The sequence below is a fragment of the Tachysurus fulvidraco genome, chromosome 8 (assembly GCF_022655615.1).
Source record: "Tachysurus fulvidraco isolate hzauxx_2018 chromosome 8, HZAU_PFXX_2.0, whole genome shotgun sequence".
Classification (NCBI taxonomy): Eukaryota; Metazoa; Chordata; class Actinopteri; order Siluriformes; family Bagridae; genus Tachysurus; species Tachysurus fulvidraco.
Window position 1 is genome coordinate 13,707,647 of NC_062525.1, and position 15,714 is coordinate 13,723,360.

At 37.6% G+C, this 15,714-nt stretch overlaps 2 protein-coding genes across 4 annotated transcripts in view; both read left to right on the forward strand.

Moving 5' to 3' along the window:
• The first annotated feature begins 427 nt into the window (after positions 1–427).
• Positions 428–5,042, forward strand: pts (6-pyruvoyltetrahydropterin synthase). 2 transcript variants are annotated; one of them, XM_027177413.2, is made up of 6 exons: positions 429–630; positions 2,461–2,540; positions 2,651–2,673; positions 2,832–2,888; positions 4,033–4,103; positions 4,489–5,042. In XM_027177413.2, exons 1-6 carry the CDS (start codon positions 536–538, stop codon positions 4,610–4,612), a joined length of 450 nt encoding a protein of 149 aa, XP_027033214.1. In that variant the 5' UTR covers positions 429–535; the 3' UTR covers positions 4,613–5,042. The 2 variants fall into 2 exon arrangements, with proteins under 2 accessions (XP_047673877.1, XP_027033214.1); XM_047817921.1 differs by lacking the exon at positions 2,832–2,888 and having other exon boundaries at positions 428–630.
• Positions 5,043–10,874: 5,832 nt separating this feature from the next.
• Positions 10,875–15,714, forward strand: part of LOC113662586 (myosin-16) — a 38,784-nt gene continuing 33,944 nt past the window's right edge. Inside the window, exon 1 of one of the 2 annotated variants that reach the window (XM_027177515.2) lies at positions 10,875–11,026. In XM_027177515.2, coding sequence (XP_027033316.2) covers positions 10,943–11,026 — 84 coding nt within the window. In that variant the 5' untranslated portion in view covers positions 10,875–10,942. The remainder of the gene's footprint in view (positions 11,027–15,714) is intronic. The other variant, XM_047817391.1, reaches the window with a different exon arrangement.

Sequence of the window (15,714 nt, forward strand, 5' to 3'; positions counted from 1 at the left end):
AGGGCAAACCAAAGTGACCATTAAATGTCTCACAAAGCCCTTTTCAGATACTGGCAGAATGACCTCTGAACAAAACACCTATAATTACAGGCTGAGCAGTGCATGGCCGGTTGTGGAGGTGTCTTTTGGGAGATGGAGGTGCCTCCTAAAAAGGAATGACTGCAAGCTGGAACTGAGTCGGAAAATGGCACTGAGCTGCTTGTGCGCGCCTTAACATTTGTGAGGAACATGGTGATAATTTCACTGAAGAGCACACGTTATTTTTTATTTTTTCTCAAGGGAATCATTCACCATTCCATCAAGGATCACTGCTAATGTAGCCCTTTGAGGCGGTTTTTCCAGCGGCCAATGAAATGGCTGATCAGATCTCGTGCTTCCTGGATGATGACGATGCAGGAGCGAGGTCCAATAAAAACACCGCTTTATTAAGCAAGAAGGAAATTCGAAGCCCCGCCCACATTCAATAAACCGCTGTGTTATTAAAGCTGCTCCAGCTGTTTATAACAGTGTCGCTTTCTCCCAGTCGTGTGACATAATGGAGAAACGTGTGAAGCGTGTGATCGATGCAAGGGAGCGTTTCTGTTATATTACACGGGTGCAGAGTTTCAGCGCTTGCCATCGACTGCACAGGTAAATGATTACACTTCACATCAACACACTACACTGCCATGTTTGAAAAACCTGTTGCTTTAGACAGATGCATCATGGGAGTTGTAGTTCCTGCACTCATCCAGCGTAGACGCTCACCAAATGGTTAGTGATTGGTCAGGTTTGGTTGTTAGGTACACAGGATTGTGCCATTGTGGTGAGATTGAATTTCTATAAACACGTTATGTATAATTCAGGGCTCTCAAGTTTTGAAGACAGGCAAGAGTGACATATTTTAAATGTCTAGCCCGCCCCTGAAAAAAAATAAAATAAATAATTATTAATAAAAAAAACATTATGACATAAAACATTCCAAAACTTAATATTTGAATTAAACAAAATATATTAAATCATACAGTGTAGTGCTGGTGGTTAGTAGCCTTATTTTTCTGAGATTTAATTCAGGGGCGGTTCTAGACCTTTTGGGTGGCTTCAGCCCCCCTGTGTGTGATCTCAGCCACCCTAAAACTGTAAGGATAATTTTTACTTTCATAAATAAACAATGAAAATTACGTTAAAATGCAGGACATTTACTTTGCTTTTACGCGCGTGTAGTTTTTCGAAAGTGCGTCTTCGGCTGTCAGCTTTATTTGAACGGAAAAGCACAGGTACGCGCAGCGTGCACGCGCAGTCAGAGCTGGAGGCGTTTATCTATAACGTTAAACGGCGGAAAGACGCAAAGACGGCAACCAAAAGCAGTGAAATGTCACTATTCTTATTACCAGAGTTGTCATATAATATATAATGTAGAACTCTTCTTGTTTTAAATTCTCACTGAGGGCTAAACCCCCTAAAGATGAAATCCTAGAACCGCCCCTGATTTAATTTATGATAAATTCATTATTTTATAAAATGTCATAAAGCCAGGGCCCCCTGGCAGTGTTGTCACACCATCTCAGGGCCCCAGTTTGAGAACCACTGGCCTAGACTACTTGTTCTGAGCTGGTGTTGTCAGTGAACAGGCTATAAAACTGTTGGCTAAGTTACAGACACTCATGAAAAACTGTTGCTGATTATCTGGGAAACATCTCTAACAGCAGTCAAAATGTCATTGTTTGTGTCAAACAAGAATTTTTTGTAACATTACAACAGGAGATCATGACTTACTGAGTGCCCAAAGTGATGGTGAACAATTCCAGGATATGCTTTTTTTCCATCGGTTGTTGTGTTAAATCTTACCCAGATACAATAGTGCTATTTTCTGATTGGCTATTTATTGTGTAGCCTCTTTTTTGGTTGGCATGATAAGTGTCAGGCTCGACTAAGAACTCCAGGGGAGATGCGCTTGATTCCTGCCCGGTTCCATAGAGACAGCGGTGCGGACAGATACATTTTGGGCGCTGCAGCATATTAAATATATGATAAATAGTACATTTTTCTGTATGAGAAGTACAATGTGTGGTGGGAGAGCGTGACAAAAGACACTTAATGCGTGACACTTGATAGCCATGATAAGGGGATGTAGTGTTGGACGACTGACCAGAAGGTCGTGAGTTTGAATCCCAGGTCCACCAAGCTGCCACTGCTGGGCCCCTGAGCAAGGCCTTTAACCCTTAATTGCTCAGTTGTATAAATTTAAATAAAATTGTAAGTCACTCTGGATAAGGGTGTCTGCTAACTGGCAGAAATTTAAATCTAAATATATATTGGAGAATCTTATCGAGAGCAGGACAGTTGGTGAAGTATACTAAAAAGCCACTAAATTTGTCAAAAAGCTATTTTTGTGCCTACACTAACTAAAGGGGTCTGGAAAGTGTCTGAATCTCTCTCTAGTTTTCCGATCTCTTTGCATTTAATTCCCTTTGCATTTAGTAAATCACTGACTGATGAAGAGAACGAGAGAATATTTGGAAAATGCAACAATCCCAATGGCCATGGACACAACTACAAAGGTTAATCACTGACATTATTCTCATTTATTCAGTAGCCTACAGTTAAATCCAAACTTTTACCTCATTTCAGATTTTATGTGTTTGCTTTAATGTATTTTGCATTTTTTCAGTTGAAGTTACAGTACAAGGAAAGGTAAGCAATATTGTACTGTGCATTTAAACACAACATGTTTGCTGAATTATCTTAATTTACAGTGTTTAAATTAAATGATTATGGCACATTTGTATAATATATATACTGTAGAAGTAAAATATACAAGTAAGGCATATCTGTGATTTTTCTTTATACAGATTGACCAAAACACAGGAATGGTGATGAACATCACTGATCTTAAACAGTGTATAGAGGTGGGGCTTCCCATTGGCAGTGTCCTACAGTATTAACTCATGTTATGCTTGGTCTGTTCTTGATTATTGTTTGTAGCTTAGAGACCAAATGACTAGTCCAAAGACATGCATTGGGGGATGAGTGACATCTCTTATTTGTCCGTAGTGTGTGATTGTGTCCTGCAGTGGGTTAGCGCCCTGTCCATGGTGTGCTCTGCCTTGTACCCCAAGTCTTGGATAGGCTCCAGGTTCCCTGTGTCCTTGTGTCCAATAAGCAATACAAAAATTAAATGGCTGGGTCGATAGAACTAATTTGTCAATAATCTAAGTCAATCTTTTGTCAACTAATCAAGTCAATAATCTTGTTTTAACAATACAGGGTTTTTATATACTGAAAATGAGGGTTAATAATCTATGTGTTGAATCAAGAAAAATTATCATCAGCGATCTAAATATTTTTTATCATTAACCCAATTGTAACCATCCAAACAGTGATAGTTTCACTTGTACATGTTATAAATGTAATCATTTATTGGGTAGTTACTAAGTATGAGATTAGAGCATAGGGATTTGAAAGGAGTAAAACACAATGGGCTGCGCTGAGATAAATACTGAGTGACTGAATAATATAGTGTGCACCTCAGGTGGATTATTTTCTATAACAGCATATAGAAAAAAGAGAAATTGATAGAGGATGTACCATGTACCATGTTCAGACCTACATGGTACATCCTCTATCAATTTCTCTTTTTTCTTCTCTTATAATGAATACGATAAAAAAGACGCTGCTTGTCATGGTTCAAAGAAGTTGGAAAGTGTGAAAAACGTCCATGCTGAAGAGTCTTCCATATTCGAAAACAGCTTCTGTAAATGTCTAATAAATGTTTTATCACAGAAAAGTTTACCACAGTGATTAGACTTGCTGTTTATACTATATGGCGTGTGCTTCTCGCAAGTCTCTGTGAAAGTCTTTACTACAGAAACCAGCGCATGTTAATGTTAGCTAATGTTATAGAAATGAATCAAAATCTTGTGATGAGTCAGAATCAAGAATTCAACAGCGTTATCATAAAAAAAAGGGCTTGGAAATGTGAAGGTGCATGAAAAGGCAAAGTGTGAATGAAATGGTGATATTTGATGGGAATAAAATCGGAACTGTTTTTAGGAGGGAATCCTGAAACCACTTGACCACAAAAACCTGGATCTGGATGTGCCATTCTTTGCTAATACTGTCAGGTATGAATAATACATAGTATTCCTTTGTGCCGCTATACACTCGCAGTCCATTTATTCATTTACATTATTATAAACACCTTAGAGTTCATGCAACAAACATCAAAATGAGGTAGAAATGTGATTTCAATGACTAATAATAATAAAAAAAATATTCAATGAGTGGTGGTTAATGTTAGAGGTCAGTGTCCAGATTAGTCTAATACTAAACTGAAACAATCACACTTTTTACGCATGGTGAACAGAAAAGCATCACACAACACACAATACTTCAAACTTTGAGGTGGATGAGCTACTGAGCATGAGTGTAGATGTTCCTATTAAAGTGGCCAGTAAGTGTACAGTATGTACACCTTTCCTAACACCCTTCCTGTCTCTGGTTGTGCAGCACAACTGAAAACCTGGCAGTGTTTATCTGGGACAACATGGTCAAGCTCCTTCCACCTAACATGCTCTACGAGATCAAGGTGCATGAGACGGACAAGAACATTGTTGTGTATCGAGGGGAGTAAAGCAGTTCCTTGGCTGATGCTTGTTTATTTAGCATTGTAGATTTGTATTAGATTAGAGCAAGAGGAACACCTGCTGTGGCCTGCGCATTAGGATTAACATAAGGCACAACAGAGAATGTGGCTCAGCTCTCTACCATGTGATGTGAGACTGATCCTATTAAACATGGAGCTTACGGCAAGTGTAAATCTTTTTTCCCCACAAATTAATTTACAATCCAACTTTGTTTCCTTATGTCAATTTTTGAACTTATTTTCAACATGTTTATATTATTTGCTTGAAGTAACTCTCATTTGTGTTAATAAATTGCTTACATATTTACAGGTGTTTTTTTTAACACTAATGTCATTCTTATTAACCAAGAATATTTTTTTCTCTCACAACAAAGCTTTAAACCCATTGTATATTGAAATAAACTATTTTTAAATTATGGTTATTTATCTTCATGTAGTGGTTCCTTATTCCATTTTTGTAGAATCTTTCATTTCTTGAAATGTGATCTAAATCTTTTTCTACTGTTACTGTACTTAACCTCACATTCCTCACTGAAGACAGAACACGCTTCCAGTGTGTTACCGCTGATTTACGCAGCTGTCTGTGGTTTGCCCTGGAGTTTTCACACATACATGTTGACAGTGTTCAGTGATCTATGAAGATGTAGATAATCAGTGACAGAGGAAGTAAATCTAAGTGTCTATGAAGCACTTCAGAAGAAATCAGCCTACAAATCAAAAATGACTACCTAGCAATTTATAAATCCGATAAAGAGTTAATGCTTTGCCTGTATATATTCCGGAATTAAATCATGATTTCAGTTTTATCTTTTCTGCATATGACTTTATGATATTTGCTTAATTTACCATTTTACCAATAAAGCGTCATTCATCCAGTATAGAGTAAATCTGTATGTAAATACTGTAAGGGTTCTTATTTATAATAATGTCCTGTGCACTACTATTACTTTCAATGCTTCTTTGTTAAATCTCACACATTTTGTGTTCAGAAATTAAACAGTATGAGACCTGGTATGTTTTTAAGTTGTGCTGTGTGTCTGATCAAGCAAACACACAAATACATTTTGCTCACATAATGTTACATAAGCATCTGTTAAATTTATTGCAACATCTAAACATAAAAGATACCAGATTTCAATTCACTACAAGTTGTATACTGTGTATAACTGTGTATGTGACAAAAAAAAAAAAAAGCTTGAATACTAAAGTGTTTAGTACTTGACTGAGATAAAAAATACATACAGTATGCAAGACATTTGGCAACACAATTTCATCTTTATAAAATATACAGTACGTCGCTACAGTCAACTAGAATTCCAATGTGTGTGTGTTAGCATACCGTTGCAACATCTTACGCATGGAGTACTAGTGCTAGAGCCTTGTGCACAATTCCTGAATGTTACATGGTGTTTGAGTGTATCTAGTGTATATTTATTTCAACACACTGCTTGAACAAACCAGGAAAATCATACATGTTAGCGTTTTGGTTGCACTCCACGGTTTCCTGTCCCTTTAAGCTAGTTTTAAAAGCTACATGCTAGCAAAGAGTGATACCAGGACGGACATAAACAGTACATGTATCACATCTCATATATTTCAAAACCTAATTATGTGTGGGAACTACACACAAACACCAAAGATAAACTGATATACTAACAGTTTAAATTACAATTAAACTAATAACATTACAACTGTTATTCAGATGTTCAGTGACTTTGGTCGAGTGAACAGATTGGGGTAAAACTGGAGTTGATGTAAACAAATGGGTGAAAAAAAACTAACTGTTGAAGACTTAGCATCTCCTATACCAAAATCCACTAAACTCAAATCAGGTCAGAAAAATGTTAAGCATACATTAAAGCGCTCAACATAACTGCACTGATTTTTACTGCAAAAAAATTCTAAATTGCATTTCCATCCACAGTAGTCAGGCCAACAGAAATGTAATGGTGTGGCTGTCCCAGACGTTTCCTCACCAGACCACCAGAGGGCAAACTTGTACACCTTTTTGAACTTCTTCCCTTTTTTGTGTTTTCCATTTAACCCCATGATCATGCTCCCCTGTTGTTTATTAGTTCATTAGTCCCCTTATTGAACTTCCTGTATTTCTGTACTTTTGTTTATCTTACAGCTTTTTATATCACGCCAGTCCTCGTCAAGTCCCTAGTATGTGTGTTCCATACTCCTTCTAATATTGTCCATGCTTTGCTAGTCTTGTTTATGTGTTGTGTTTGTTCAGTTCATTTTTGCATATAAAATCACTTCAAACTTACATCTGCCTTTGCTACCAATGTAGTGACAACTGGTCTTTAGGAGGTCTCATGAACACTGCCCTAAGATCATGGGCTTCATTTACCAAACTAGATATGAATAAATTGATTGCATGGACACTTAAACAAATGTGGAATGAATGAAAATCCAATTAGTTGGGTAAACAGTCATATCTTACAAAAGCTCTTGAGTTTTAAGTGTAAATATAGTTATAATGTGAACTTTACGTTACCATATCAAGATTAAAAAGCTTAATTATTGATTTTTATGACTATCCATTCAATTAGGACAAAAATGGCACCCCATAACATGTGAAAGTGACAGTCTGTGACTATGGTAGCCAGTGAGCTTAAGAGGCATTTCCTCTTAAGTCTTTCATTCATCCATCCATCCATCCATCCATCCATCCATCCATTCATTCATTCATTCATTCATTCATTCATTCATTCATTCATTCATTCATTCATTCATTTTCTACCGGTTATCTGAACTTCTCGGGTCACGGGGCGCCTGTGCCTATCTCAGGCGTCATCGGGCATCAAGGCAGGATACACCCTGGATGGAGCGCCAACCCATCTCAGGGCACACACACACACTCTCATTCACTCACGCAATCACACACTACGGACAATTTTCCAGAGATGCCAATCAACCTACCATGCATGGCTTTGGACCGGGGGAGGAAATCGGAGTACCCGGAGGAAACCCCCGAGGCACGGGGAGAACATGCAAACTCCACACACACAAGGCGGAGGCAGGAATCGAACCCCCAAACCTGGAGGTGTGAGGCAAAATGTGCTAACCACTAAGTAACCGTGACAACAACCCCCCCCCACCCCCCCCCCCCCACCCACCCCACACACACACCTTAAATGTCATTTTGTTGTTTTCAGCTTTTTAGAGTTTTAGGGTCGTCACTAAATATGAGTCAGCTGTAAACTCCAGAATACAGAATTGAAATCTTGCCAAAATGCATTTGTGTCTCATGCAAACATTACTGCTTATTCAAGTAGGCTACTTAGATGGTTTCACTCCTACTAGTGGATGAATAAGGAATTGAAAAGGACAGCTTTATGTGGTTAGTCTTTTTTGTACATGCTTGAGTCCCCCATTTGTTTGTGCCCTATAGGATGAAAACCTAAAGCTCTACACATCAGTGCAAGTTGCTTTGGTTTTAAGATGAATTTATTGGTATTGCTTTTACTTGTTTCTCTGAGGAAAATCTGAACGTTGGCCTTTATTCTGTGTGAGTTGGTATGCATCACATGTGCTGAGGGATGACTCTTACCATACCAACATACCACGCCAAAGTTATCATTAATGTCAATGGTTAGAAGCTAAATTTTTCGTTTTCTCCACAGACCTTTAATTAATCAGATTCCATTCAGGCACTGACATACAACCCATAGCAGAGGGAGCTCGATACAAGAGAATATAGTCCTATAATTACACTCAACACGAATTGAGTGAAATGTTAGCAATTAAAGTGCAAAAGCCTGTTATTACTCTTATGCTTCAGGTGATTAATATCTTCCAGCAAAAGTAATCAAGAAAGAGCTAAACCAGACTGGCTGAGTTAAATCTGTCAACCTTTCTATCGTCTTAATGCTGAGTGGTAAAACATTTCAGCCATAAGTCAACTTGCCTAATACAGAGATGACATGTCCAGGCACCGACCTATGAACGAGTCAAAAGCCAAATGGGAGTAACATTTTGGGTCAAAGGCTCCGGTCTTTAAAATGCAGATCCTTTGCTTTTAAAATGCAGCCAAATATCTAACACAGCTTAGTGTTTGCATGGAAATTTTATTCACCTGCATACAGAAAGCCTACATTTCACCAGCGCATGCATGCTAGTTATCATTAAATGTGGCTTTCTGGACAAAAGCTCCATTCACTAAGGGCCAATCTTTGCTTGATGAGCTGCACTACCCTGAAGGACTTGCACAATGAAGCTCCTATCAGGTCCTAACTGCTGTTTTGGCAGATGCCCCAGCTTTATTTATTATTTTGGGTGTTGGATTTGTGTGGATCAGTGATCACAGATTGAATAGGTAATAAAATCCTGTCAGTTTTGGAAACTAATCAGTGGAACATAATTAAAAAATACAGTATATACCTATAAAAGTGAACTGAAAGTAACCCCAAGTCTGAAAAATAGCTTTATTTTGTTGAGGAAAAACATTTATCATGCTTAAACAGTAAGTGGTAAAGCTTTGTAATGAATCATGCTAATCTGATCTAACCTCAGGTCTGTGTCTTGTTTTCTTGTATTCCCTTGAAAATAATAGATTTTTTCCCTCACCATGAAAGATGATTTATTTACCATGTCTCATTTGATATAGACCAAAAAAAGAGACCAAAATCAGATGCTGTATGAGCTTTCTGATTGATCACTGAAAACATACTCATCATTTCCTCTCAGGTTTTTAATAAATCAGAGTATCTTTTGGTATCTTTGGCAGATGACATGAGTCAATGATTTCCATTGTTAAGGATAATTAAGCGCTGAAGTACGTCTACCACCTTGGCGAAGAAGCTCAATATCCTTGCTGACAGTTTTTTCCATGTGTAAGGTTAATATAATGGCACGCTTGATTAACACTTCCCTGCAGCTATTTTGTCAGATTTCGCGAGCTGAAAAGGATTTGGAGAGCGGAAAGATGAGAAGTGAAAAGGAGTGTCAGCACCTGTCAGCATCATATTTTAACTCCAAACTCACACTCAACTTCATCTTTGTCTTGTAAGAAATGTTTATTATAAATCTTTTTGTGTTATGTAGGGAAAAACATGAACACCTGATACAAAGTGAAGTAACTGTTACCATCTGTTTTTAGTTCATTATTTTTTAGGAATGCCTGTTTTGTTTCTCTTATAAAACAGTGACTTGCCAAAACTTCTATTCATTAAAGAATTGTAGAAAATTTAGTTCCAATTAAAGCAGCTATAAAAAGTCTTTCCTGCACCAGCGTCTTCCCATTTATTAAAGAGAAACCAGCAAACATGGTAGAAATTTATTGACTATTACTAAGTGCTGACACAGGAGACTCTTTCTATAAATAGCGAAACAGTGAAAACATCACCATATCAAAATGTATCTATTTCTGTTCCTAAATAACTCATTTCTAATTATCATTAATATTCTGAATTCATTTTATTATTTACAGTCATGGCCAAAAGTGTTGCTTCACTCTTCCTTTGCAAACTGCTCCCAGTCTCTCATATTGGAGGGAACAGCAACAGCAATTTTAAGCCTTTTCCCAACAGCAATTTTAAGCCTTTTCCCAACAGCAATTTTAAGATCTCTCCACAGGTGTTCAATGGGATTTAGGTGTGGACTCATTGCTGGCCACTTCAGAATTGCAATAGTTTTTACAAATACTTATTGTAATACTTTTCTGTGAGAAACACTTCATTTTCTGGAAAAATTTCAGGGGTGTCAACATTTTGGCCATGACTGTATATAGTCATTGACTGTACATCCTTGACTAAGTTGTCACTATAGAAACAATAACTTATAGCTGAAATTATTGTGAGTGTTCTGCAACTTCTAACCAGTCAGATATAAAAATTCAAAAGGTTTCTGGAATAAATAATATTTTTATAAAGACTCTTTTAATTATTGCAGAAGATTAGTGCCTGTTCACCCTTTGATTCTTGATTATTCCCTCATAGTTATTTTGAAACATGATTATATGATGCAGTAAAATACATGCCCATGATAAATATTTCTAGTCTGATTGCACCATTTCACTAGTTCCAGATGAGCTGCATCCAGATGTGAGTGTGATCCAACATAGAGAGGGCTAACACTTAGGACTCAGGGTGGCCCTCTTGCTCTTGCACATCTGCCAATGGATGGTGATGGCAGGGTGGGGAGGTGGAGTAGAGTGTCAGAGCCAGTTTAGATGTTTTCTTTTGCTGTTGGAGTTCCCTCCCCCTTAGAGAGAGTGTGTGTAGTGTGACTCAGGGTCAGGTAACAGAAAGCTCACTTCCTCTGGGAGCCTAGAGGAGACAGCAGGATGGGCAGTGTGTGCCTGTGCTGAGGATGGAGAAAAGAGTGTGTGTAATCCAGACTGACTTTCACCAGTACAGACCCTTAACTGGAATCCACAGTAAACATCTGGCACAGGTAAGACTTTGCAGTTGATTCTCTTAATTGTTAACATGCTTCAGGTTTAGAGTGGAATGAGTTGGTGTGCAGGACACATATTAAGCCAAGATTGGGTTACAGTGATTGTCTACTGAGTAGCCTTTTCACAATACATGGTCTAGTCTATCTGACAATTCAGGCCTGTTTGTGTGATCATAAGTAGTGCACCTGTAAAAGGCTTCCACACACACACACACACACACACACACACACACACACACACACACACACACACACACACACACACACACACACACACACACACACACACACACACACACACACACACACACACACACACACACACACACACCTTACATTTAGCATTCTCCCTCAGTTCTGGATTTCAGCTCAGCAAATTTTCATGTGTACAAGTTCCCTGTGTGCTTTCATGAAAAGAGTGCTGTCTGGATAAAAACACAGGCTTAGCGGCATGCTCACACACACGCGCACACACACACACACACACACGCACGCACACACACGCGCACGCACATGCACACACACACACACTTCTCAGGAATGCAAACATTTCAGTGCGGGTCAGTGATCACAAAAAAGCATGGGAGGGTCTTCTCTTGAGTCAACTCAGGCTTAAGAAGTGGATAATTACTAATTACTAATATCTTTAAAACTTCCACATAAGATTTGGTCAGCTTCCAGCACACATGCAGTTGTGACCTGTGCTTCTGACATTATCAGCACTGCTTCCTGAGTAGCTGTGAAGTTTTGATCTGCAGGTCGTCCATTCCATCTGTTGGACTGTTGGAGATCAACAGTGGAAACTTACACATTCTATAGAACATACAACATAGTAATTTACTGATATATATGTCATAGTCCGAAGTAGTATGAAGTTTGTTTTATGGGATGCGTTTTGGATATACATACGTTGGATATATATACGTTTTCATTATCACATTTTGTATTGCAGCTAACGAGTAAAATTGCATGGAGGATGAAATCAATTCTTCCGTCCTACTTTAATTCTCCAGACTCTTCACAGAGCCAACACTTTCTCTAGCATCATCAAACCTAAACACCATGATTAGGATTTTCATATGTACTGTCAGTGATTGTGCCAAGTACTCAAGGGAGAAATGTGGAAATAAGACAGCAGTAATTTTGCAATTATGACTTCAATTTGTCAAAGTGAGAAAATGTTGAGAAGTTTAGAGATGTTGAACACAAGACCATTCGTAATATTTTGAATTTAGGCTTAGGTCCATTTTGCTACAACACAACTTGATCAACTCCTGACCTTCACACTGTGTGGAAAACAGATTTAACCTGCAACGTTGTTGTATCACTATGTGCTAAGACATTGAGAGAATATTTCTTTTGGAGAAATATATTTATATTTCTATTGACAGAAAACAAAATTTAGGCTCTATTGTTTTGATCATTTTTGGTGATTGGCATCAGGCATTGTAAAATTTTTCTCACCCACATTGCAACTCACATAGTATTAGTGTAAGTGTAGTTTAAAATGTTTCACAGTATTCGAAATGTGCCAAAAGCTTACTGTTATTACATCTAATAGCTAAAGCACTAAGATACGTTACAGATATCTGTGGCATTGAAATATCATAAACTGCCCAAATTCAGGTTATGAGCATTCCAAGAGCAATGTTTTATAAATTTCTACTCATAAATATTTGTGGAGAAGGGCTTGCAAAGCTGTTCTCATTATCTCGGGTCTGCAGCCTGGCCTCCATGTCTCCCTGTCACCTCCACTAACTGGGAATGCAATGAAAGGGAATAAATTTATTTGGAAAATGGCTGCTCGTGATCTGGGCCTGACACAATTGAGTATGAAAGCAAGAATGTTTGATGCCTGTTTGCCAAAGGGACAGTCTTCAAGTCATACCTAAAAACTCTGTTATCTTCCTCAAAGGGCCAGATCTCACAGAACTAATAAATAGCTTGATTAATATGTTTTGTGTGAAATCCTGATTTGAAACATCCTCCCAAATCAAGTCAAGGCATGAGCATTTCTGCAACACTGAATGTCTCATTCACAAAGGCTCAAGGCTGAGACACTGTAACCAGACCAGTGTTGAGGTTTGGAATGAGCATTCTTACAAAAAAAAAAATAATAAATACTTGTGCTGACTGTGAAGAGAGGTTTGGAGTTTCAGAGGAGATTAAATAACACACTGTAAAAATGTTGGGTTTGGTAGAATTTAACGTGCAAGCATTAGTGTCAGCCAATGCACAGTAGACAATCTAGTGGTGACATTTTAATTGCATCATAGTGTGTAATTTTTGCTTAGAAAGTACAGACATGCCATCTTTTTGTAAGACATAGACACAAATGCTGAACTCTACATTTTGTTAAAGCAGTTTGTTAAGGTTCACACCCAGGGATTGGCAACTAACCAACAGCAACCATGACCAGGATAAAGCTTAAGTAAAATAAAAGAATGAAAGAGCACGGACGTTTAGAAACTTGTGGGCAAACAGATCCTCTTTTCTTTTGCACTTCATCATGTAGTAAAATTTGTAGTGTTCATATCAAGAGTAGTGTCACTATCAGACATTTTTCAGTCACAGGGATAACCTGGCTCAAGTTGCAACAGGTTTCTTCTCATGTCATTTGCAAAGCTGTAATAAATGACTTTGAATGAGCTTTGGAAAATTAGTATACACTTTTTCACTATGACTAAACTACACTTTTGATTTCTTTGTTGGTTAGCCAAAATTGCTTGTTGAATCTTGTATAGATAGGAGAACATAGACTTATACAAAATACAAATTGACACTGCAAAAAAATAGCATGTCACATGAGCATGCATGCATGATATCAAGGCCAGGGAAGATCTCAGAGGTAAATGGTCAACAAAAATCGTTCCACTAAGTTGATGCATGATGTGCTAAAGTTATTGCGGTTGCACTGTTGTCGCCGTATGGTTATGTTTTGGAAGGAGCTTGTGGAAAATTAGTCAATCGGCTCTCTGCTTGAAATCTTAGCAAGAACATTTGGACTGATTTACACTACAATTTTTCTATTTGTTATTTTTGGACTGAAGAACTTGGTAATAAGGAAAGAGTGGATACTGCATGCTTTTAAAGTCTAGTATAACATTAACCGAAATTAAGTAAAGTAAAGTAGAATCGGCTTTAATAATATCTTAAAATGTCTACAATACAGCTATACAGACGTACGGCTATATAGAAAGGAACCCTTAACTCTTTAATGAAATAGCGATGTTCAGAAAGTTACAAGACACTTCTACAGTATAAGCCCTTTCTGACAATGGATATAAACCTGCAGGAAAAAAGAAAAGGCTACAGGTGTTGGCTGACGTGAACTGTCAACTTGACTTAACACTTGTGTGAATTGACAGATAGACGTCAACATAAGATTTTGTTATGACATTTTGGGTGCTGATTTATGCTTGAGGACTATGACAACTGGGCTTGTAGCTGTGTGTTTGGTATGTCAGAGGCATGTTATGGTGACGATGTTACATGTTAAACATCCAAATCAAACTCTTTCTAAGCTCAAACACAATATCTTAAAACTTTAAATTATACCATTAAAAATCATTTAATAATAATTGGACTCGGAAGTACCATCCCAGGTAGAAGATACATGCTAAAAATAACATGAGTACATAAAATAAGATGTACTCGTGATTGTGCAATCCCCAGGACAAGGAAAAGTACTCTTTGGAACCATTTTTCTGAGAGTGTAAGGTAATGTCATGGTACTTTAAGAACTCTTTAGCTCTTAATTTAATTCCCGATATTTTTCACAGCACTTTATAGCATTGTCTCTGAAATTAGAAAGAGTTTGATTTTGATGTTTAACATATGACATCATCACCGTTATGTAACTGACCTACAGTACAGGAAGTTCACATTGGTCATGACGTGCTGATGAAGACATTGCTGTTATACAGTAAGTGTTACAGCAACAAAGAATCTGTCACCTGCTTTAAATTTAATGTCAGCTTCACATCGAATCTGTCCCAAGCATAGCTGAATCCAGTTATTTTTTTTATTATATAATGATGCTTGTAAGATGATGTTCTATTGATTTGTTGTCATAAGTCAATCATGATAGCCTATCAACTTTACAAGCATTGTTGTTATTCATCAGTCTATGATCATGAGCTGCTGATGGAATAAACATTTCTGCTTTAAGTCTCAATTCTGGGTTCTTTCACGTGTCATGAAGGCCTTATGTACAGTATGTTAACCTTATTAAGCAGTTATTTATGTTATTCAGTAGCTACTAAGACACAACTATTCCAAACCTAATAGGAAAGGTCTGAACAGGCTAGACACACATGCAAAAAAAAAAAATAGCCATGGTTATATATACGCCAGTTAGAGACAGTAAAAATGAAAATGACAATTTAATTCTCCTGTGGTTAAATAGATTATCCTATCATTTGTCACATGAGCTACTGTATAGTACTGGATGTCAGAATATGTCCCATCCAATCGAGGGTGAAATAATGGCTGATTGGGAAAAACTGCTCTGAAGTGCACAATATGTAATAGTTTAAGTAAGTGGATGAAGGACGATTTTTCTGTAGTTATCCAGAGTCCTTCAAGGATGCCAGAAATATGTTTCTCTTTCCATACCTTACATATTATGTGTCATTGTGAGTAATAGCAGATTACTTTAACAGCTGTCCTTATACCTGTGCACA